At 41.5% G+C, this 22,895-nt stretch overlaps 1 protein-coding gene across 1 annotated transcript in view; it reads right to left on the bottom strand.

The window, feature by feature from the left end:
- The window catches only part of NUDT14 (nudix hydrolase 14), a 60,473-nt gene extending 50,775 nt beyond the window's left edge, over positions 1–9,698 (bottom strand). Inside the window, exon 1 of the mRNA XM_039552811.1 lies at positions 9,399–9,698. Within this exon, the coding sequence (XP_039408745.1) occupies positions 9,399–9,479 (81 nt within the window). The 5' untranslated portion in view covers positions 9,480–9,698. The remainder of the gene's footprint in view (positions 1–9,398) is intronic.
- Positions 9,699–22,895: the final 13,197 nt, after the last annotated feature.

Genomic DNA, 22,895 nt, shown 5'->3' with positions numbered 1-22,895 from the left:
TTTCTTTTCCCATATTTTCTATTTTCAGAGAAAGAACATGTCTCACCTTCAGGAGTTTAGCCTCATTTCCCTATAATGTATTCATCACCACTCAGCACATCTGTCCCAGCAAATCCCATTTCCTGTTCTATTCATGAGGCTCAGCAACCTGGAGCTTTAGTGATTGCCGCCACACTTTTCCCATGGCCTTCTCACCTCTCACCCCCCCCACGCACCCCGCTCCCATTGTTTATCATCTGTTCTCCCCTGCTGCAAACTGCTGTCAGATGTTCACTTATCCCTAATCTTACTCACTGCCTTTGATATTCTTTCTAATCCAACAACCTGTCAACTGGGGCATCAGCCCATGTCCACACCAGCTGCTCTGTCACAGGCCGTAAGATTCCCTCTCTGCTCCAAGAGGTATTTAAAGGATTTTGACACAGCAACTGCAACGTGAAACAAATAATTAATGCTGTTTTGATCAGTGATCAGGGCTTTAATGTGACATGAGCTGACCACTAAGAAAAACTGAGCTTTACTTTGTTTAAACTTCAGTAAACTTCAGTGTTACTGTATTAACAAGATTTTGATCAATGTCTGAAGGACAGTGCCAAAAAGCTAAATTCTTTAGTTTAAAATAATGAAGAATAATTAATCTGAATGCAAGTCAGAGGGGCAGATAACATTGTATGCCTGCTGTGTAAAACATGCTTATTTATGCAGTATCAACTTGTATAGAGTTTTCAAAGCATGGGAGCTGACCTTTTATGAGTTACAGCTGAAAATACAAACTTATTTTAAATATGGCAGCAGTTGAGATAAAATTATTTAAAATACACATTTTCAGGAATAGAGTAGGATAGTTTCATCCCCTATAGAACATCAAACCCTGACATTTTAAAGAATACTGCCATTTACAGAAAATGTCTAATTTCCATGATATTCAGATTTGCTATAAACACTTAAAATTTTAGTGTTCATCTGCTTTAAAACATATCAAATACACATAATGTCATAGCTGAGATTGTGATTCAGATGACAGATTTTTTGTATGGGGAAAAGTTTCTGCGATTTAAGCAATCATGTGAATTTTGATCCAAACTGAAAAACAAATACAGCATTTAATTGTTGGAAGAACATGAGCACTATTTTATTTCTCAGGTCTAACTGCAATTCCTACAAAAAAGATGGTACCAAACAAGACAAAAAAAGCCTACTTTATACCCTACAGTAGTTGTATTTCACACACAGAAGTATAATAAAACCTCAGTGATGAATTTTATAACATGGTTCATTCACTTAGAACTAAACCACTTTTATTCTTAGGGCTTGTCTATACCAGGACATCAAGAAAATTAATCTGAAATAAATACCTTGATGAACTTGAATTCTGCTACTTAAACTCCATTAAACCCCTGTGTGGACACAGTCATCCTGTTTAGTTTACTGCTCCCTTAGGGCACGCACTGGAAAGTTAACATGGATTAAGGTAGGGTATGAATTCAAAGTGCAATCATACTTTGAAAATGGTTTAACGTAAACAGACCCAGACTCTTTGTTGTAGAATGAGACATGGAGTTAATCAGGAAAGTCCTGTGTAGACAAGTCCTTGCAGATGAGGCTACTGGAGTGGTATTGTCAGAGCTGATGGTTTTCAACTTCTTCATCTGCAGACTTGGAAACATCTTCCAGTGAAGCTGCAGGCCTTGGTAGCACATTAACCCTGCTGATAATTGATCTGCTTTTCTTAGCTGCCTCATATGGATGACCTGCAAGTATTCCAATGGCCCTCAGTGAGCTGCATACCAGAACTTGAGAAGTACTGGTTTAAGCTCACTACAACTTACATACCTCCTCCCAAACTCAGTCTTAACTTCACAGTTACTGTGCAGTAACCCAAGTAGTCTGATGGCATTAAATGAGATTTTACTGATCGTTTATGCAAGTGCAGACCCATTTCAGCTACAAGAGGTGCTCAATAAGGCCTTATTCTTTCCACTAAGTGACATTTGCTGTCACAAGTGTGTTAAATTGTAATATGACTGACCTAAAAATATGAAGTTTTGTCACTGTCAACTACTTTTCATGCGTTTACTTCAAAGCTTACATTCACTTGTCAAAGCACGCTGGATAAAGAAATTAAGACTAACGCAACATAATTTCACTGAAACAAAAACAAGTACTAGTATTCTTTTCAACTACTGCTCTTATTAACTAATGCTTCTCATTTCCCCCTTCAGTAATTCATAAATGTCTGATACAAAAATAACTTGTACAAATTTTCAGAGTTGAATTCAAAGCATACGGCAGAGCCAGAAACAGATATGCCTAGATTCCTTAGTTCCTTTTATTAAATCTGTGCTCTAATTGCAGAGAACACCATTTCTCTCAGAGGAAATTTTGTTCCCTCAGTACTTAACTCCCTAATGCTGTCTCTGCAAAAGCTTTTCTTTCTTTTCTTTCACCCATATGAAAGAATTATACTGCACCTCAACTGCATTCACTGTTAACACAGCAGCAGTCACATCAAAAATCAGTCTCATCCAGGATCTACCTCTGACAGAAGGCAAGATGCCCAAGGAAGAATATATTGTTAAAATACTCTCAGACTCCTGCAATTTGCAGCTCAGGGACTCCCTGAGCTAGAAGCTGTATGTTTCCATTTAAGACTAATACTCAACGCTGACATAACAGACTTGACAAGCTGAAGAAAATGAGAAAAACTTCACAGGAAAAAATGGCATCTCCTTTCACTGCACTACTGCTTGAAAAAAATGAACTGCAAATAAATTTGTTACTTGGTAACATATTTCCTACTACTGGAACCTTTTGAAGATTCAACAGAAGACTTACTTGTTTGAACAGGTAACTTAAAAATCTGTTTACTCCCTCAACAGCATAATTTTTAACTGTCAAAACAGAAAAGAATGTTTTATGTCTATAAAAAAGCAGACGGAAGTTCCAGAGAATATTTCAGGCAGCTGGGCACATTCATGTTGCTATTACCATATAAAAAAATTTCTAAATGCAAAGTAAGATTGTTAATATTATTGTTACACTGCCCTGCTTTGCTTTTTCATCTTCAAAGTTTTCATGACATTAATGATGCAGGCCTCACTTCTTTCTCCATGTATACACATATTTTAATCTTGATGACATCTCCAAGACAGTTAAAATTATAAGACACAGTGGTTGCTCATGGTCACAAAAGAAAGTAGTAGCAAATCTGAGATTAGAAATAAGAAATTCCTTCTTCACTGATGAATTGCACCCTGCTCATGAAGCACATTTTCTACCCATTACAAAGTTCAAGAGGTGTTAAAATCTACAGCAGCCTTGAAAATGACTTTAGAATGACTGCAAAACTGAAAGATATAATAATTTAATTCCCTTAACAGTGAACGAAGAACATCATGCTTTCAAATGAACTTGAAGGGAGCCTTTTTCATGTTTAACTTTAAAATAAATTATTCTAAGCATTAAATCAATAGAGGAAATGTGATGCTAAGGCATTGACCTACTCTGAAATGTGGAAGGAATGTGAAGCTCAGAAAAGAGCAAATAGTTCCTACTTACCACTGCTGACTGCATGGTTCAGTCGATATGCATGGAGTTTTTGAGGTTTATCCCACCCGCATCATTGAAACAGATGCCCATTCACCACTCCACAGATTCAAAACACAAACTCACTCACATACAAACACACTGGGAAAATTACTGACAGTTGGTTCTAGTCTGGTGGCAAACTTCTAAAAGTTCCTGGGCAGAATGCACATATATGTTTATACAATGCAAGGAAATAGTGGCAAGAGCTCCCCTGCCAGAACAACCTTCAAAAACAAAGCTATAGGAGTCTGGGCGAGATCCACAAAGGCTTTGATATGTGAACTCTGGACAAAAGTTTCTGTAACAGCTCAAGGTATTATTCCCCCAGCTAGATGCTTCCCCCCAGCTGATGGATGTTCTGCCTCCCCTTTGAAGGGTGCTGTCTCAAGCACAGAGGTCACCAAAAACAATATGCAAAGGCAATTCACTTAGTTCTGTATAAAGCTCAGTGATTTGGCTTAAAGGGCTGATGGCAGTGGGATTGAATTGGAACAACAGAGTGAGAGCTGGAGCAAAGCCATCTTCTGCTGATTCCCAGAGGGTAAGAACCACTAGCACAGTGAAAAAATTGCAGGCAGTAACTTCTTAAATTGCTACAGAAAGATGCACCATAGCTCTGTCAAAATCCTGTGAACAGGTCCAAATCCAACGTGCAGAACCACTGAAATCCCTCCCTGCTCAGGTGCTGATTAAGGAGATTTCGTTGTAGCCAAATCCCTTTTGGATACTTAACGCTGCTCAAAATCCTGATGACTCTCCTTAACTGTTACTACTCAGAGTCGACTTCATGACTTGGGAGTCTCAGCAGAGTTCTTAAACTTGGTTTTTTGGGTGTTTTTTTTTTTGTCTAATATATTGGCTAATGCCTGGCTAGCATACACAAAAGAGAGCTGAAGATTTACACACAAATGTGTTTCCCAGCAGTGAGCACACTCTCCTGTGATGTGGGAAGCAATATTAATTGAAGTGAGATCTTGCAGCCTGACTCTACCACATCCCAGGGAAATGCCCTAGCCCTTGGGCATTGAGTTAATCTCTCATTAGCCATCCCTCTGGTCTCTTGAATAAATTATTTATGAAAAGCAGAAAAACTTCAATAGGAAAAAGTGAAAAGAGATTTACCATGGAGTTCCTGGTAAAGAGGCCAATTCTTCAGGAGGTGATATATGTTTAAAAAAAAAGCCAATTTAGATAACAAATCAATTTGCACTTTGGGGGCAAGTACACATAAAAGCTAGACAGATGCTATCCTATATGTGAGAAAAACTAATTTTCTTCTCTCAGTACCAAGCAGAACCAAAATATATAGGAACACTGGGCTGCTACTGACAAAATGAAGAGAATATTCCTTAGGCTAAGTGAGGTATCTTGTCCATCTCTCAACTCCAAACTACCTCACTTCAAACATGGCTTATTTGACTGAGGGCCCCACCTGGAGCAGGGCTGACAGCTGAAAATCCCAATCAGAAGCTGAGGTCTCTTTTGAGGTTCTGTCAGATGCCTATTTGGAAGAATGTAATTGTAATCTGCACCTTACCCCTGCACATTGGCCCTCACCAAAATCCGACTACAGCTTCCTGAATTCCACACCTCCTTGGCTGCACTTCCATTTCTATCTTTACATTACACAAAGACAGAAGTAATCATTTAAATGAGTGACTGGTACAGTGATTTGTCCAGCAAGCCAGGCTGTTCTCCACAGCTTGGATGCCCAACACCAAGCTGCAGGGTGCCTCAATCGGCAAGGTCCGAAACCTGGAAGTCTTTCAGAAGGGTATACACCTACTTTTATGCTTTACAGGAGAAATTCAGAGATCATCACTTTCATTTAAAATACAGGTGGGAAGAAGGAGAAGATGATGAAAGACCTCATATGAAAAGATCTCATGGCCCCCTCTGGGAAGAAGAGAATCTACCATGGGCATAAATTGCTGTAACTTCAGGAACTGCCGTGATTTCTAACAATCATCACTTCAGCTGAAGAGCCAGAAACTGAGATTTTTCTCATGATCTTTTAGAAGAGTATTTCTATATGGAACCAAATAAAATTTAAAGGATGAGTCAAGCTCTTACAACACAAGGGAACTTGGCACTTGAGCACAAACCTACAAGGACACTGTTGGGGATCTCTCTAACATGACTAACTGCCTGACTGGATTCTACATAGACACAACTCTGTTCTTGTGCTTGTCCACAACTCCCAGGGTGGGGAAGACATACTCAGTATGTTCAAGGAGAATATTCAGTTGGCCAAAACATTAATCCAATCCTTGGGCCTGCAACTGTAAATGTGTAAATGCCTCTGAGAGCAGGTAGACAATGCTCTGAGTCTGTGGCTCCACTCCTCATCAGGCGTGACAACAGCCTTCTCGAGATGTGTAACCTGTGTGGGTTTACAAGAGCATTCCCAGAATCACAGAATATCCTGAGCTGGAAGGGATCGATGAGGTTCATTGATCCAACTCTTGAGTGAATGGCCTATACAGAGATTGAGCCTGTGGCCTTGGTGTTATTAGCACCATGCTCTGACCAACTGAGCTAATCTACTCAACATTTTGTTTAGATTTCAGCCCCCAAATGGATCCTCTTCTGGTGTCTTGCAGATTTTGAATGGTTTGTAAAGCTGCTAGAACAACAGTGGTTTATAACCCAGTCGGGTGCAGGTTGAATGGATAAAATCAGGCTAGCAGAGTACACTGAGATGTAAATCACGTATCTAAATTTATCTAAATTTATGTTTATGTTAAAGACCTTACTGTATTAGCTATAGTAGTGGGATTCAAATTATCTCCACACAAGTAGCATACTTTTGATATTAAATGTCTAGAAATCAATGCCGTTACTTAAGCATTCATGAATGCTTAGAAATAATCTCAAAATCCTACGCTGTATGTAAAATATTTTTCAATTTCCTACTTGTACAGAAAAGTAGTAGCTGTGAAAAAACCCAAATGAATTTAAAAAATCACTCTCTATATGTCCTTGGACAGTGGATATATGTTAAACAATCAATGCCTATTTTAGGAATATACCTCTTTGAAAACAGATTTCAAACTCTCAGTCTTCAAGGCCCCAATTATCCTTCATTAATGTTATATAAACACCAAAAAATGCATCAGTGAATCTTCTTTGGACTACAATGAATTAGGGAAGATATGTCACAGTGTCACAAAACGTACCTATAAGACCACCCCAAGCCTTCCAATTGCAGCATAATGCCACATATTGCATAATTTAAGTATCCAAACTAGTTTCAGTTTTCACAGTGCAACAAATGCCATTATTCAGGTTTTCCCCATTAGATTATTCTGTTATTCAGAAGGACTTTTTTATTAGATTTTGGGTCAAGTTCAGCAAGCAAGTGCAGGGAATTCATGGAAGGGGGAAATTAATGTTACTGTAAGATACAGCAATTAGGAACTGGGAAGAAGAAAAGTTTCTTTTCTTTTTCCAGCTAGTGAATTAAAATAGTTGGACATGGGAAGACCTACTCTGCATAAAAGCATTAAGATCAAGGGCTAGATTTTGGAAACAATTGTCAGTTTTAGAGGAGTGGTGGAATTTTCAAAAATTCTTAAGCAGAACAGGCATCTGACTCTCTTGGATATTACAGACTTGACTGTTTAATGGGGTTTTCAGCAGACCTAAATGCTTTTGAAACAATTAGTCAAATGACTGAAAATATTTAGTATTTCCTCTGGTTAGTAAGTTCAGTTTTTAAATGCAAAATGTGTTTTAATAAACGTAGGGCCTGTCTCTCAGGTCAGGTACAGACAGTCGTGCTCACATTGAGCTCGTGCTCTCACTAGGCTGGACCCAAGCCAGCCTCTGCACAGATGCCATAGAAACTACATTTTCAAGTTCATTTTAAGACAGTGCTGCAGCCAAGAGAAACAATCTCTGCCCTCACCAGGCCCCAAACACTCATCCCTAACTACCACATTACCACCTCCCTTCCGTCAGCATAATGAATTGAATCACTGATCTTGTTTAGGTTAAAACTGTCTTCTTTTTTTGGCTAGATTAGGTTTGACCCTGGTCCAGCTCACTCAGTTGCTGCACAGACACTTGTGCAAGGAGGGGAAGCAGGAAGAAGGGCAAGTCTACTTCATCTGGTGGCAATGCTGGTCTCTGTCAATTCACAGCACATGACCAAACATACCCTTATTTCTTCTTTACAATACTCATCACATCTAAGGCACATCTATTCAATTAAATGTAATTTTGCAATACCGTTTTGTACATTTTAATTAAATCTCGTTTTTCATGTAAATAGAACATGACTCAGAAATGAAATGAAATTAAGTAGCAAGACCCATCACTTGTAAGCTAAAGCAGCAAAAATTCAAAACATGAAATAATGTTTTTCAGATTTATTTCTGATACCTAGAAAGACATAATTCAGTGTAAAGCTCTCAGCTGTTCATGAATCAAAATGGTTTATTTATCCCAACGAATGAGATGAGAGCTTTCCTTAGAAAAACCATGGACAAAATGCATTTTAAAAAATGTTAAAAATCAGCTTATCTGCTTTAATGAAACTTATTCGAGCCTTTGCTTTTCATTTTCTGTACTTTATCTCACTGTTGGCACTCAATAGATCGTCTTCTGCATTTCCAACTGATGTGTTTAGAAGCAAAGCAAAGAAGGAATGAGATGTGTTTTGCAGCATCCATTTCTAGGTCTGTCCAAACTCTCCTTCATTTCCCCTTCCACCACTGTGCCTGGGTAAAAGCTCACCCTGGACCAGCCACCAACCAGGCCCAAGGAAACCATCCAAGGAACATGCAGTGCTCTGTGCTGTGAGAAGTGACTTTCCTTTCACAGCTTGCATTCCTGCCGCTGTTGGAGGTACCAGTTCTCAGTGATCCTGTGCAAGGTGACTCATGTTGATATAAACATGATAAGGGACAGGATGTCCTTCCCTGCTTCCGACCTGCAGGCGTTGAGGCTATTCAGAGAATCACAGAATAGTCAGGGTGGGAAGGGACCTCTGGAGATCACCCAGTCCAAACCCCCTCTCATGGCAGGGTCACCTGGAGCAGGTATCACAGCAATGAGTCCAGGTGGGTTTGGAATGTCTCCAGAGAGGGAGACTCCGGGACCTCCCCGGGCAGCCTGTTCCTGCTCCTCAACATAAAGTTCTTCCTTGTGTTGAAATGAAACTTGTGTTTTATTTTATGGCCACTGCTCCTCATCCTGTCACTGGGCATCACTGAGAAGAGTCTGACAGCATCCTCTTTGACACCCACGTTTGAGATATTTATATTCATTAATGAGATCCCCTCTCAGTCTTCTCTTCCCTAGACTGAACAGGCCAGCTCCCACAATCTCTCCTCCTAAGAGATGCCCCACACCTCTAAAACATGCGTGGATGTTAAGTCATGGCCTGCTGAGGTCTGGCCAGCAAAGGCCTCGAGATGTGAACAATCCACACCAAAGCAAGGCCCAAATCCAGAGGTGACCCCAAAGACCAGCACGGGCTGAAAGCGACAGCTCCAGCCCCGCGTGGGCGGCAGGCACAGGGGCCACCCACGGGGACGCAGGGAACCGGTGGCACCCCAAGGCAGTGGCACCCCAAGGCAGTGACCCCACGGCCTGTTGGGCCACCTGCACTGCCCCCCTCAGGCACCACCTCAGGGCGGGCCGAGGGGGTGCGAGGGGCAGCGCGGCCGCCCCGGGGGCGCTGCGGGCGGAGCGGGGCGGGCCGCGCCATGAGGCGACACCGGCGCTGCCCCAAAATGGCGCAGGCGGGGGGTGACGGGCGCGGAGGGAGGGGGCACGGCGGGCGGGCCGGCGGCGCCACTCACCTGCCGGTAAGAGAGGCGGAAAGGCCGCAGGTAGAGGGAGGAGGTGCAGGGCTGGACCGCCAGCTCCTCGATAGCCTCCATCCCTGCCGGGGGGGCAGCGGCCGCAGCAGAAGGAGAAGGAGGAGGAGGAAGGGGAGAGGCGCGCGCAGCCGCCGGCGGACGGGCCGGGAGCGGCTCCGGAGCTGACGGCTCCTGCGGCCTCTGCCCCTCAGAGGGAGCCGGAATCACGGAATGCTGCGTTTCACCCCCGGAACGGGGACACAGGAGCCTCGCCTCCTTTATTTCGCAGAATCACCACGGTTGGAAGAGACCTTTAAGACGATCCGGTTCAAGCGTCCACCCAGCACTGCCCCTGTAACCCTTAAACCACTAAACCACATAGCCCGGTGCCAGATCCAGACACTTCTTGAACTGGTGCCTTCACCATCTCGCTGGGCAGCCTGTTCCGATGCCTGACCATTCTAACAGTGAAAAAGTGTTTCTAATATATTTTCTGAATGTCTGCTCTCTGATCTCAAGGCCATTTTTTCTTGTTCTCTCACTGCAGGCACGGCACTCACTACAACCTCCCGTCAGGGAGTAGAATTATTCTCAAGAAACACCTATTTGCGATCCTGTTTTCTCAGGAGCTTGGTGGATGTTCTCAGAGGGTGTTATTCCCACACTTCACACCAAAATTTATGGGGTATGCCGGCACTGAACTGAAACCTGCCCCCCTCCTCTAAAGCCTTGATGCAATCTACGTGCTCCCAGCTTATGCCATTCCTGGGCATCAGCAGGCTTTACAGAATGAGCACCTTGCTGTGAAAAACACAGTCCCTTCTGCCTGTATGCGTGGTGCATGGGGATTGTGTGAGTGGTGTGGAAAATGCAGGTACAAATACAGATTCATGGATAACCTGCAGTCCATTACTTGATGCTTCTCTAACTTTTCTTTTGAGGGTCAGCTTCCAGTACTGGCCATGCACCCAGTCCATGGCAGGGGAATAAACAGAGCTCAGTTAGACTCCCCTGGCTTTACAAAATAGTTATCCTCTCCCCTTTTACTCCATTATTTTTTTAAGCAAAGCACTATCAGATTTAGGCATTTCTTGATTTTCATAGGAGTTTGATGACAGTTATGCAGTTATTAGGTTACATTCCCCTGGGTGCTTTAATACTCCTGATAATGATTTTCTACGTTTATGAGCAACAGAGCTCACAATTTGTGGTGGTTGTTACCTCTGTGATTTGTGGTCACTTTCCATGCAGATGTGCCTGTGTACAGCTATTTTAGTTGCTATATAAATCAAATTATTTTGTCAATATATTGACTGCACTGAGAATAATCTGAAATTTCATGTATCTGTTTCTCTTTTTGTCTCGCTCTGTACTTCCACTGCTTTACTAAGAAAGTTTGTTGTCCTGTCATGCAGTAGTAAGAATTTTAGCAGTCTAGCTAAAAGGAACAAATCCAGCAATTACAAAACTCACTAAGAAGTAAATGAGGCAGCACATACGTTGCAGAATGCTTACCATCAGTTCTGATAACGCAAGTGGCAAAAAAAATGCTTGGTGGGGCTGAAAAGTGTGGTTTTAAGAGTATGTTTGCAAAGCTATCATAAAAAGTAGGCAAGGAAATGCATTTTATTAGCTGACTTTGAAAATATTTGTGTAACTCTGTTTGTATCACTGTATATGTCTACATATTTCTGTTTTTTTCGGAGTGATCTCAAGGTCGTTCAGAGCTCCTGGGAACTTAAGCTATATTTTTCTAGTAAGTTATTTCAGTCTTCCAAGTCCAATTTAAGTATAAACACAGTTTCCATGCACAGCAGGTTTACAGTATCTCTGTTTGCTTATGTTAAAAGTTACCGGCTACCCAGGTCGGTTCAGCCAGTCAGATTGCCCTCTTCAATAAACATTCTGACACCACTTTCAGGTTTTGAGTGTGTGTGTGTTTTGGGGAACGTGTCATACTGTGTGATGGATTGCTTATTCCATTCCTAGGCTTAGGTGGGAAGCTTTTGGGATTGTGATATGTGACAGACCCGATGTCGTTAATGTAGCTGGAACAGTTGAGCACAGTGTCACAGGAAAACACATTTCAGGATGCTCTGGTGTTGCAACTGCAATGGAAAGCTGTTGATTCCTTTGTTGGAAAATCTTCTTTGTGAGTATGCCAGCTGAACTGAGGATTTAACAGGCTGAGATTGAGGAGCTGCCTTAGTGTTCCCATTTTACAGGTGAAATCCAAGCAAGAAAATAAATAGGAAAAATATGTCCTGCATAGTGGGACTATCGTTCAGCACTTGGACTTGAATTTCATTACAATTCTTTATTAAGGCTTAGATACCCTGTGCAGCAAGTGGCTTTGCATTTGCTAGTCCAGGAACAATCCCAAGAAGGAAATTTCTCTCAACTGCCATTTATTCAAAGGGACAATAACGAAGGGAAACTACTTACTTTTATATGGGTGAAACACACTCCTGCTTTCCCATTCCCTTTCATTGCTTTTGTGGCAGACTGGCACAGTGACACCAACCTGGCTCTAAGTGCACTGAATTCACAGCAAGAATTAGGAGATGATACAATGCAGAGATGCTGCTCAGCCCCTCAGCTCAGGGGTCAGGAGACCGCTGTTCCCATCTTGGTTCCAAAGGACATGGCATGTGTGCTCAGTAAACTGCCCCAGCTACTCTGTTGTGTGCTACTTGGCATCCCTGTGTATTTGCTCCTTTTTAAAGCAGAAATGCTAGTGGTGGTATTCCTCCAGAAACTTGGGAAAACAGACATCCATAATTCCAACATATTAAAGGACTGTGTTCATGCCTATTACCTTCAATGAGATGGTTCCAGTGCTTAAGTTTAAGCCCGTGTTTAACTGCCTGCAGAATCTTTTAGGTATGATTAGCACTATTCCAGTAAGTGTCATTTATGTTTCTACAATCCTCTCCCTTGTTCCTCAGTTCCCAACTTCTTACATCCTGGATTACTCTTGTCTGTCACAGTTTTTTTGCAGACCACTATCCAGGTTTATCATTGCACTTCTAATCGAAATAGCTACCGCTGATGTCCTTCCACAAACCAAGTGCCTTATGCCATCACATCTTCCTTGCCAAGTATGACTGTTAATTTGACTTCCAGAAAACCAAGAATGTGTCAGAATGACAGTTTGCCTTTCACTACATTAAATACCTTCATTTTTCTCCCTTAGCAGTGGCTTCTGGATTGTTTTCTTGTTATTTAAAAGAAAAGAAACAGATACAAGGTTGTGAATGCTGTCATGAGTAGTTTGCTTATGGGTTTTTCAGTCTCCTGGAGCTGCTGGTCTCCTGCAGTAAAATAGTAAAATCTAGATGTTTTCTCCCTAGGATGTAATAGCTCTGAGAACGGTTTTAAGAGTGTGATAAACAACCTAATAAAGAAAAGCAGAAAGTGTGAATAGAAATTTGTTTCTTTCCTGGAAAGAAGAGTATGTCAGCAGGCAGAGAGGGAAAAAAAAGAGAAGTGTTCTATCTAGAGCTGAAGAGTCTTAAGGGAAGATTCACTGGCGTTTCTTACAAAAAAATGAAATGTTAACATTAGTGTTAAAAAGGAATTCTTTCTGCAGGGTAAAGTTCTTTGTTTCACAAACTTCTCTTTCCTTCAAAGCAGTGTTTGCTCTGTGTTACTTCGTGAGTAACTTTTATTACCAGCAAAGTACCCAAACATTTTTTTTTTGTTGTTCTTTTAAAAAATCCCCTCGAGCTTGAAGTTTCTGCCGATGCTGTCCTTCCCTTCCCCTTACAGCCACGCGGTCCTTGGGCATGCACTCTGCAGAGGGTCAGGTTGCATCCTCATTAGCAGTTTGGTTTATTGCTGTTTGCTTTGGGACATGTTTCAATCGCAGCAGCCCGATGCTGCTGCCCTTCTGCTCGCCGTGGCTCCGGGAGCCAAGCACATCCTCTCACTCCGCTTGCTTGCAGGCTTGTGATGAGTGGACACCCAGGAATGTCCCTTGCAGTACTTCCCTCTTCCCACTGGAGCTTAGCAAAGTGTCTGAGCTGTTGGGTTCACTCATGCAGAGTTAGGCAGCACGTTTTCCATCGTGATTTTTGTATGTGTACGTGTCTGCGTGTACTTTTAATCTCTGTCAATCCCTGCCAGGCTCACTTTGTTCTTTGACGTGCCATGGCTCATGAACAAAAAATCATCAGGCCCTGAGCCTTTCATCTCTAGAGGACTCCTTAATATATTGTGGAGTAGCATTGGTTTTGATACTTGTGAGTACAGTAGTTACTGAGATACTACAAGTATGAAAGCCTCAACAACTAGACTTGCATGTTGACTTGCAGTTCTCAAATTTCATTTTTAAAAAATATTTCTAATCCTCATGGTTGCACGGAAAAAAGCCAGGAAATCTAAATGATGGAAATGTAAATGATGGCAAACGTAATGGTTTGTGAGCTGTTAAACCGAGGTGCTGAGGTGATGCCACATGTTTAGTAGAAAGGCTTTGCTGTTGGGGTGACAGGTAACCTGAATCCCCAGCTCTGGGCAGAAGAATGCTGGCAGAGGCTGCTGAAGCCAAGAGGTGCTGGCTGACCCAGGATCCAGCTGTGTACCCACATCAGCCCCATCCAGCTGGGATGCCTTCAAAGCCGTTGTCTTCTGCCTAGAAACTGCTCCCAGAACTTCCTCCTCCCCCTCAGCTCCCTGGGCCACATGCAGTTTTTGTTGAGGTCACATAGGGGTTTTAAGAGAGTTGGACACCTTTGTTGTACAGGCTTAGTGAGAAGGATGGATGAAAGTGTCCAAAATGAAGTGTATTTTGTAAACTCATGTTGGGAATCCTTATGGTTGACAGCATGAAATCGTATTCTCTTCATGTGGGCCATCCTTGCATGGCCACAGAGACGTGAGTTTTGAGTACCTTTCTGGGGATCAGATGCATGTTCTTTCTGTAATGAAGTGGCTGTTGTGAAGTTTGCCTTCTAAAGCTTACCCCTTAGGCTCCTGGGGAAAAGCAAGCCTGAAGCTGCCAATATCTAACTTTTAATTATTATTCGGTTCTGGGGCATAACCACCCTGGTTACATTCATGAAAGTCAGGAATCGTGCTTATGCAATTCTTTTGGCATTGTAAATAGAGTCCTAGAGAAATTTGTTTTGATTTTAGTTGTAACTTTCCTGAGACGACTTTTTTTTTCAATTACAAAATATAAAATTAGAGGTCCACACTGCAGTACGTAACATTATGTTCCAACAATTTTATTCACCGTCAATTGGTTCAGGGCTGCTTTAATCCATGAATAGCCTCAGTCTGAAGAACTTGGAGCAATTATTCCTGAATTTGGTTTGTAAGGACTGACAGCATAATCAAGACAGGCATGGTGTGTGGTATTGCTGATGTGCACCGCAGCGAGTTAGAGGAATATTTCAGTTTGTTTCCCTTAGATGTTTTGATTAGCTCCACCTTGTTTTCAGAAAAAGTGTATCTCTCTTAATGAGAATAACCATCTTGGTCTTTACTTTGCAAAGTCAAGAACTGTCTTATGGTAGTAGGAAACTCACCTGTGTCTAGTTAGAATAGTGTGATTTCCCAGAAGAGCTGAAATTTGTCCATCTGCCTTGTGAAATGAAGGTCTGATAAGTAGCTCTTTTTTTAGTGCCTATCATCAGTAAAAGCCTTGAAGTAAATATGGTAAGAAAAAAAATTTAAACATATTCAGGATAAATATAGATATGGATATCATGACATGTAAAATTGGTCTCTCTAAAAATAGTGAAGGAAAAAAGCTCTTCAACATAAATGTGTAACTAATATGTCAAATAGTTCTTAAGTTATTCACAATATAATATGACAAGTTGCAATATGGTATAAAGTAGAGGAGGGGAGGTGAGAACTTGGGAAGTAAATTCTCATTTTTAGCTTTTCAGCTGGGGGAAGAACAAACACACAGTCTGTGAAAAAATAAGAAACAATATGCATGCAAAATTTAGATACTTTTATATTATTTTAATTACTACCCAAGAAATGTTGCCTACAGCTAACAGAGTGAAAATGATTAGAGGGAAGGCTTTGATTTTTCAATAAACTTCTCTCTAATGAGAGAAAAAAGAAAATGATAACACCGTGTTGTTTGTATTACAGAACCATATACAGCCAATATCTGGATCTCATTATGCTGGAAACTGTTCAAATACAGGTAGAAAAATGGCGTCTTTCACTAAAATGCAGGAAAATAATTTTCACAAAAGAACAAACAAGATGAACGTACAGTAATAAGGAGCAGCTGAAGGAGAGCAAAAGATCAAGAAGAATCTTCTTTTGTTTGCCACATATGTATGCAATAGAGCTGGAAGGAGAAAAGTATTTTGATTTCTCAGGGAATCTTGTTGTTCCAGCAGTTTGAAATTGCCTGTAAAAAGGACTGGAGCCGGAGTTGTTGGAGACTGGAGTGTTGGCCATGTCTGTAGCCATGACCCTGGTGTCTCTGGGCTCCCCAGTCACCACGACACTGTGCTGTGCCTGGTACTCTGCCCTGGACTGGGGGCATTATAAGCCCATGTGTCCTCAATCTTCAGGCAATTTGTCTAGCAAGATTTGTTGAAACTGTGGAAGCTGGAAGCCCTGGTCCTCAGGAAACTACCATCTGGGCTGCTCAGAAGCTGGGGCTGGCATAGCTCCAGTGGAAGCTTGCCTGTTTTTCAAAGGAATTTAATTGAATACTAGTCTGGATGAAATGTTTTTGTTTGGTAAATTGAGACATTCCAAAATAAAAATATAGTCAGAGAGGGTTTTTTTCACCAGATGTAAGGAGCAGGTACCTGGTTTCTATTTCAACGTATTTAAATATAAATAAATATATGTATATGTGTTTTATGTGATGGAAGAGTAAAGAGACACAGCAGGCCATTTTCCTGCCTTCTCTTCGTTAGGTATATTATATTATTTTCATGTTTATTTCTATTGTGCCAGTGCTTAGGAGCCCAGAGCTTTATTGTGCTCATTGGTATCAAATCGCAGAACAAAACAGCCTAAATGCTCTAGTGGGATTCTTGTGGTTGGAAGTGAGTTGGAGAAGAGCTCAGAGGAAGGACAGGGTAAGCACACCACAACTTAATTCAAGGAGTTATAACTTTTCTTCAAAAAATGTGTGGTTGAAGGACAGCAGAGACAATGATTCTGGGAGTGCTGTGGCAGCATGGGATGTGGGCTGGAGATACGGAGCAGCAAGATTTCATTCTTGACTTGAAGTCAGGAAGCAGTATAAGGGTTGGACTGAGTGAGTTGAAATGATTTATCAAGTAACCTGCAGATAGTTGAGCTGATTTGTTGTTGAGGGCTAGCTGGAAAGTTAGAATTTGAGTCTTTAAAAGATTGGGTCTGGAAGAGATTGAATCTCCATAAAAATCAAAGTTCTGAAAAACAAAATCCTAGGTATTTTATACTGGACTCTCAAAACTGTTGGCACTGATCTTTCCTAACTTTTCAAAGTGCCTGACTTTGAAACCTTGACGATTTATTTTTAATAAATGTTCTGCATACTTTTCAATTCTTTAGTTATAATTCAGAAAAAAAAAATAACCACAAAAAGCAGCCCTTCCTCCTCTTTCCTATTTGTGATTATCTTGCTGGAATTATTATTTTGTACTGTGTTCTTGGAGGCTGCAGAGAAGGTTTCCAGAGCTTTTCAGTTGGAGATGTGGGCATTACTATGCTCACAGTCAAACTGAGCCCAGGGATATCCAACCCTAATCTCTGTCAATCTCCCAGAGCAGCCTATTTTCATTTTACTTTTGCAATGCTCCCTCTCTTAATGCCTCTTCCTTGCCTGCAGCCACTTCATTAGAAAGCCTGCAGAGCAGGAGAGGTGGATGTGTTTAATGTTGACAGGTGTCAAGCCCAAAGGAAAGGCAGTGTTTGTCTGGCTCCCTGCTCGTGTGTGAGGAGTTTGCACTTTGGCTGAACATGACGGACAAGGCATGGGGTGTTAGGGTATGAAGCTGGCTTGTGCTGTGCAGAGGATATCACTGCTTTTGAACTGATGGGATCTATTCACTGTGTTGTCTTTTTGCTGAGACTAGATCTGAGATTCTCATAACTAAGCAACCTGTAGGAAGAAAATGCCCTACTCAATCAAGACCAGGAATTACATATTGTTTTAACCACAGTGCTCTCCAACAACTACTACAGTTTTCTACTTGTATTTTAAAGACAGACAGTACACGTATGCTAATGTATCTGCATGCAAAATTGTCAGGACTTAGAGCCAGTGTTTGGCAGAGACAGTACAACAGACTCACAAACAGGTGGTTTTCATCACTGGATGCATAATGCTGTATGTTTTAGCCCCTTGCCTGATGCCCTGATGCTGTAGAGGAGGCAGTTCTCTCTGGACATAAATTGGGATGCATTTGCTGGAGAGGATATGAACAAAGTGCTTCCTTCACGAAGGCATCCTGCCTGGTACCTATATAAATACCTCTGGGCAAGCAGGTAAACCAATAGCGCATAATCTGTCATTGCTAAGGACAGCGTTGCTGCTCTGTGTACACAAGAAAGGAAAATATGTTTAGAATGAATGTGGATGTTCTGTTCTTCATTCATGTGTGACTGAATTCTAATCTCTTTCAGTGTGCCGTAAATCCAGAATAACATACTGAAGTCAGTGCAGTTCCTGGGGATTTGTGCTACTGTAAATGAGAACAGAATAGAGATTTTTTTTCTCCTTCTATCTTGTAATGGTGAGAAGAAAAGCTGGATTGTCAGCCTGGCTATGCTTCTTTGCTTTGCTGACTTTGTGATAAAATGGACATCATTTAAACATTCTTTATTTTTTTATATTTAGAATATAGCAGGAGGAGAGCCTTGATGGTTTTTTATTTTACAGAAATATAAACATTAAAGTCATTTTTCTTTTACACGTGACTTAGAAAGCATAATTTACTTGAAAGGGCCCTACTATATACTCTGTCCTGTATTTGTTTATCTAATTGAATAGAAGAGCATTTACTGCAGTTTCAAAGTTAAGCCAATAAACATTTGTCTTTTTATTGCAGCAACAATGTTTGACAATTGTATTGGACAACACCCATTTTAACTTGGGTTTATTTTATGGCATTGATGAAGCAAAACTCCAAGTACATTTTCACCCCCTTGCTTGCACTATTGCCACAAGTTGGATATTTGGCAAAAGATTCTGAAAGCCTTTCTTACAAGTTGCCTGTGTTATTTACATCATCCTTGTTCCCTTCACCATATAGGTCATCTCACAACTTTACATTTTATTTCACATATACCTGGGTATCCTGGATCCCTGGTGTGTGCAACAAGATGTAGAGATATGAGCAGTGGGATTTTAAATGGGTCTACATTTAGATTTCCAGTTAAAATCAAGAGGAGAACAGCAAAAACCAAACAGAATATTTATCTGTTATCTGCCATGCTCACACCAGAACATCTGTCCACCCACTCTACCTGCTTCAAATCCAGGAACATCATGGTTATAGGGGTGCTTAAAACTTATTTTCACTATCAGTTAGAAGATGCCGTTGGCAGACTTAGACTTAAAAATACTTAAAGATTGCGCTATTATTTTATTTTTGCTCTATAAATGGCATTCTGGATTGTGCTGCCTGTATCAAATAGCTCGTAGAACATCCCTCCTAATCAGTTCCTTTAGGGAGCAGGATCGTTGGGCTCGTTCTGAAGCTGTGCCAGTGCTGGCAGTGCATGGGGACTACAGATGAGATCTTTGTTACAGAAGCATGAGATCAATTCACCATTCCGGGCCGTGTAGTAAATGCATTCCTGACTGAATGTTACATCATTTTTATGTTCCTGGGACAGCATTGTACTGTGTCTCCTCACTGAAAGAGCCATGTTCATTAGATACAGGAAGTCCTGCTAATCATCCATAACGCAACATTAACAGCTGCTGGTAGATCTTTGAATGCCCACTGATCAGGGAAGAGTTTGTAGGAGATTTGGGGCTTCTTTGCTGTGATTGTTTTCCTCAGCATGCTTCAGGATCTGAAGTTCGGTAAAAAAAAAGAAAAAAAAAGGCAGTTAATCCTTAAGGTTGTGAGGAAAACTTTTAAAACATGCACCAGATGGAAATCAGTGCAGTAGTGTCTGCAGGCAGACAGATAGGCTGAGAAGCAATCTGAAGGCTGACACTATTTGGATTAAAGGCAAAAGAGTGGCAAAGCAGTCGTGCAACTTAGATATCATCAGTACAGTACAGGGGCTCTGCAGTTCTGCAGTGAGCCCTGTCTTGTTTCACATGGTTGATAGCTTTGTTTTTGCCAGTGGCTCAAGATAAACCCAATTTTCTCTCTGGTTGATTTGTGCCCCCTTTCTTTTGTATAGACAACTTCCATTACTTCCTTTGGCAGTGTACATGGATAGCTGACTCAGGAATGGAGCTGACCGGAAAAAAAGATTTCCAGTCTATGGACAATAAATTTATATTTCTCCACTTGTTTTCTGCTCATTTTCTCATAACAAGAAAAAAAAAAAGAGAAAAGAGCATGACTGATGAATGGCGAGATGTTTGCTTTGAACTGTTTTGATCTATATTAAACCCTTATGCTGGAGTTGATAAGCCTAGTGGCTGCGCTGTGTGTAGTGAAGTCTTCAGGAATCTATCCTGGGTGCCAGCAGTTACTCCTTAGCCCCAGCTTGGGATCCCTGACACCTCTCTGTGGGTGAGATATAGCAGGATTTCTACAGATTATGCTCCAGAACAATCCATTGTTCATGCAGGAGTCCTGCATGTCAGGCTCCCATCCAGTTTATGGGACAAACTCTCTGCTGACAGTGTTGCTGGTTTTGGTAGAGATAATATTAATCCAACATCCTCTTGGTAATACTAAAATAAATGGTGAAATAAACCCCAAGGTGGTTTACAGTGTCTGGGAGGAAAAGTGCATAGCAAATCACATCTTGTACCCTGGAATCCAGATGGTTCCCCAATGTCAGCAGCAAACAGGGAATGTGGTTTCAGGGAACTGGATATTCCATGTGACACAGAGGTGATGTGGGCCAAAAGCACATGAAAGCACCTTCATCTGGTCCTTCCAACACAGGAAAATGTCCATAAACTCTAACAACCTGCTCAGGAGTGAGAGCTCTGCCAAATGAGTAGCGCAGAGCTGGCAGCAGCTGCTGGCTAAAACAGGAAGGCAGCTGGTATCTATGGATAGTGCTCATGGAGGGGAGCTGCCCTAAGAGATGGCAAAGGTAAAGCAGAGCAATAACCAAAGAAATGCCTGTCTTCTGGGTGGAGGTGTTTGCATGCAGCGCCTTGCTACACACCTAAGTGCTGGGCAGCTGGAGGTGTTGATACTCTGCAAGACCATACATGGTACCATTTGCTTTAATAGTAGCAATTAGTGGGCCAGTAGAATAAACAATGATTTTGTGAAAATTAGGACCGAACCATTCATGGATGGATCTGGGGCAAAGATTGAGTCCCATGCTTGTCATCAGTCAACGTCCCCCCTCAAGGTGTTTAGTGTCCAGCCAGATATCACTGCAAGATCCTTGCAACAGACCATTTATTTTTGTACATTAGCTGCATTGCACAGTATCCTGGTCCTCCAAAGCAGCTCTTTGCTGTCAGTAATGCTTACTGTATGCTCTAGTGCAGGCAGGCACGAGAGCAGGTCCCAAGATGTTCTCACAAAATTAAAAAAAACAAAAAAACCAGTATAATGGAGTGCCTCAGTTTTGCCCAATTCACTCTTGCAGGGAGATGCTGTATGGCATTGCAATAGCCAGAATTTGCAGTAAGAAGCCACAGGAAGGCAAGCTTAAATGAAAATTAAGAAGTGCGTTTCCAACAGTGGGCATCACTCACCATGGGAGCACAAGTTCCAAGGGAAACCATCGCATGGTTGCTGATGGTTAATATGATATTTTCTGGTAGTTCGTAGACAAGTTGATAGATTCAACCAAGTTTCGTCTGTTACAGACTGTGAGCAAGGCAAGTAGGGATTTATCTGGGGAGAAGTGCATGGCAGAAAATACACTGGTTTCAGTCCTCCGCTCCCTCCTGTCTCCTGTTACCTGGTGTCCCTCCTGTGTTCCCAGCAGGGAGCCTCAGGAGGACAAACTGCAGAACTGGCACCATTTGTGCCTGCGGCTCTGTGACAACAGGGCTGCTCCCTTGGTATTCAAGGTGATGTTGGGAAAAGAGGACTTAAGCTTCATGTTTCTGCATCTTCACCCTTCCTTTTGTCCTTCCCTCCCTTGAATTTGGGAGTTCAGTGCTGCTGGGAGAAAAGAGTGGGAGACCTGGCTTTGAAGGAGATGAATCCTAGAACAGAACAGAGTCTTAGGCTGTTATTTCTACCTGGTCACAGAGAATAAATAAGTTTCTGCTGTTACTGGATGCTACATACAGACAGGACAAGATGCTTGAAGCCCTCAAATGTTGTTATCTGCTGTTAGCAAACAGCATAAAAAATGTAGCATTTGAGTTCCAAGTCCTAGAAATTGGCCATGAGGATTCACAATAAATAAACATTTTAGTTTCCCTGCACTAGGAGTCTTTAATGATTTTGTGTTTTTCTTCACAAACTTGGAGGCTTGAAATGAATTATTTAGGTGAAAGATGGGTCTTTCTTTTGATTATGATTTGTTGTCTTTGTCTACTTAGACACCCAGTACTGTAGGTTAAAGAAACACATCAGAAGATTTGCTTTGATATCCTTAAACCTGGAAACAATGGATTCATACCAGAGAATGAGACTGTTGTGAAACTGAAGTCTTGGCTTTAGCTGCAGAAGTAATTTTAACAGGCGTCCACATGTGTTTAATAAAATCAGATTTCCACCTTTCTAAGTGGAGCTTTAGTCACAGCAGCATATTTTGCAGTTCCCACTCAAGCGAAGCAGGATGTGATATTAATGACACTGTTGCTAGAGCAGGGAAAGTGGAATCAAACAGCATTGCAATCCATCTCACACTTCCCAGCTAACTGAGCAGGAAAGTGTTAAATCTCCTCCAGCAGTGCTGTATGGGAGCCTGTCAGTCAACTTTGCTTTTATTTGCAACCCAAGCAAAGAAGTAGGTCCTCCAAATTAGGTCATCTGTTTTCTTCATTCTGAAAGATTTCTATTAAAATTAAAGTGTTGTCTGTATCTTCTCCCAGAGAGAAAATAAACATTGGCATCTAAAGTGCTGGAAGACAAACACTTGGTGCTGGGCAACTTGATTAAAGAGTATTCCTTGTAATGAGCGGTGCCTCCCTTATCCTGCCATTGTGTTCAGGCAAGAAAAAAAAAAGGAGGGCCTGCCCTTTCCCATTGTACAGTCACATTTTCCAAGTGCAGTGAAAATGGGTTTTATAAAAAGCTCTAAAAAATAAAAAAAAGTGAAAGATGAACTCTGTCTTTTAGTAAGGCACTGGTGCAACTCTTCAACAATGGCAACCTTGTGCACCTTGTATATAGGAAAACGGTTGAAGTTGGTGCTCTATCTAACCTACCAGAGAAGGAAGATAATAGTGATAAAAATGGTCTG

Source organism: Corvus cornix, chromosome 5 (genome assembly GCF_000738735.6).
Source record: "Corvus cornix cornix isolate S_Up_H32 chromosome 5, ASM73873v5, whole genome shotgun sequence".
Lineage (NCBI taxonomy): Eukaryota > Metazoa > Chordata > Aves > Passeriformes > Corvidae > Corvus > Corvus cornix.
This window is presented reverse-complemented; position numbering and strand designations above follow the sequence as displayed.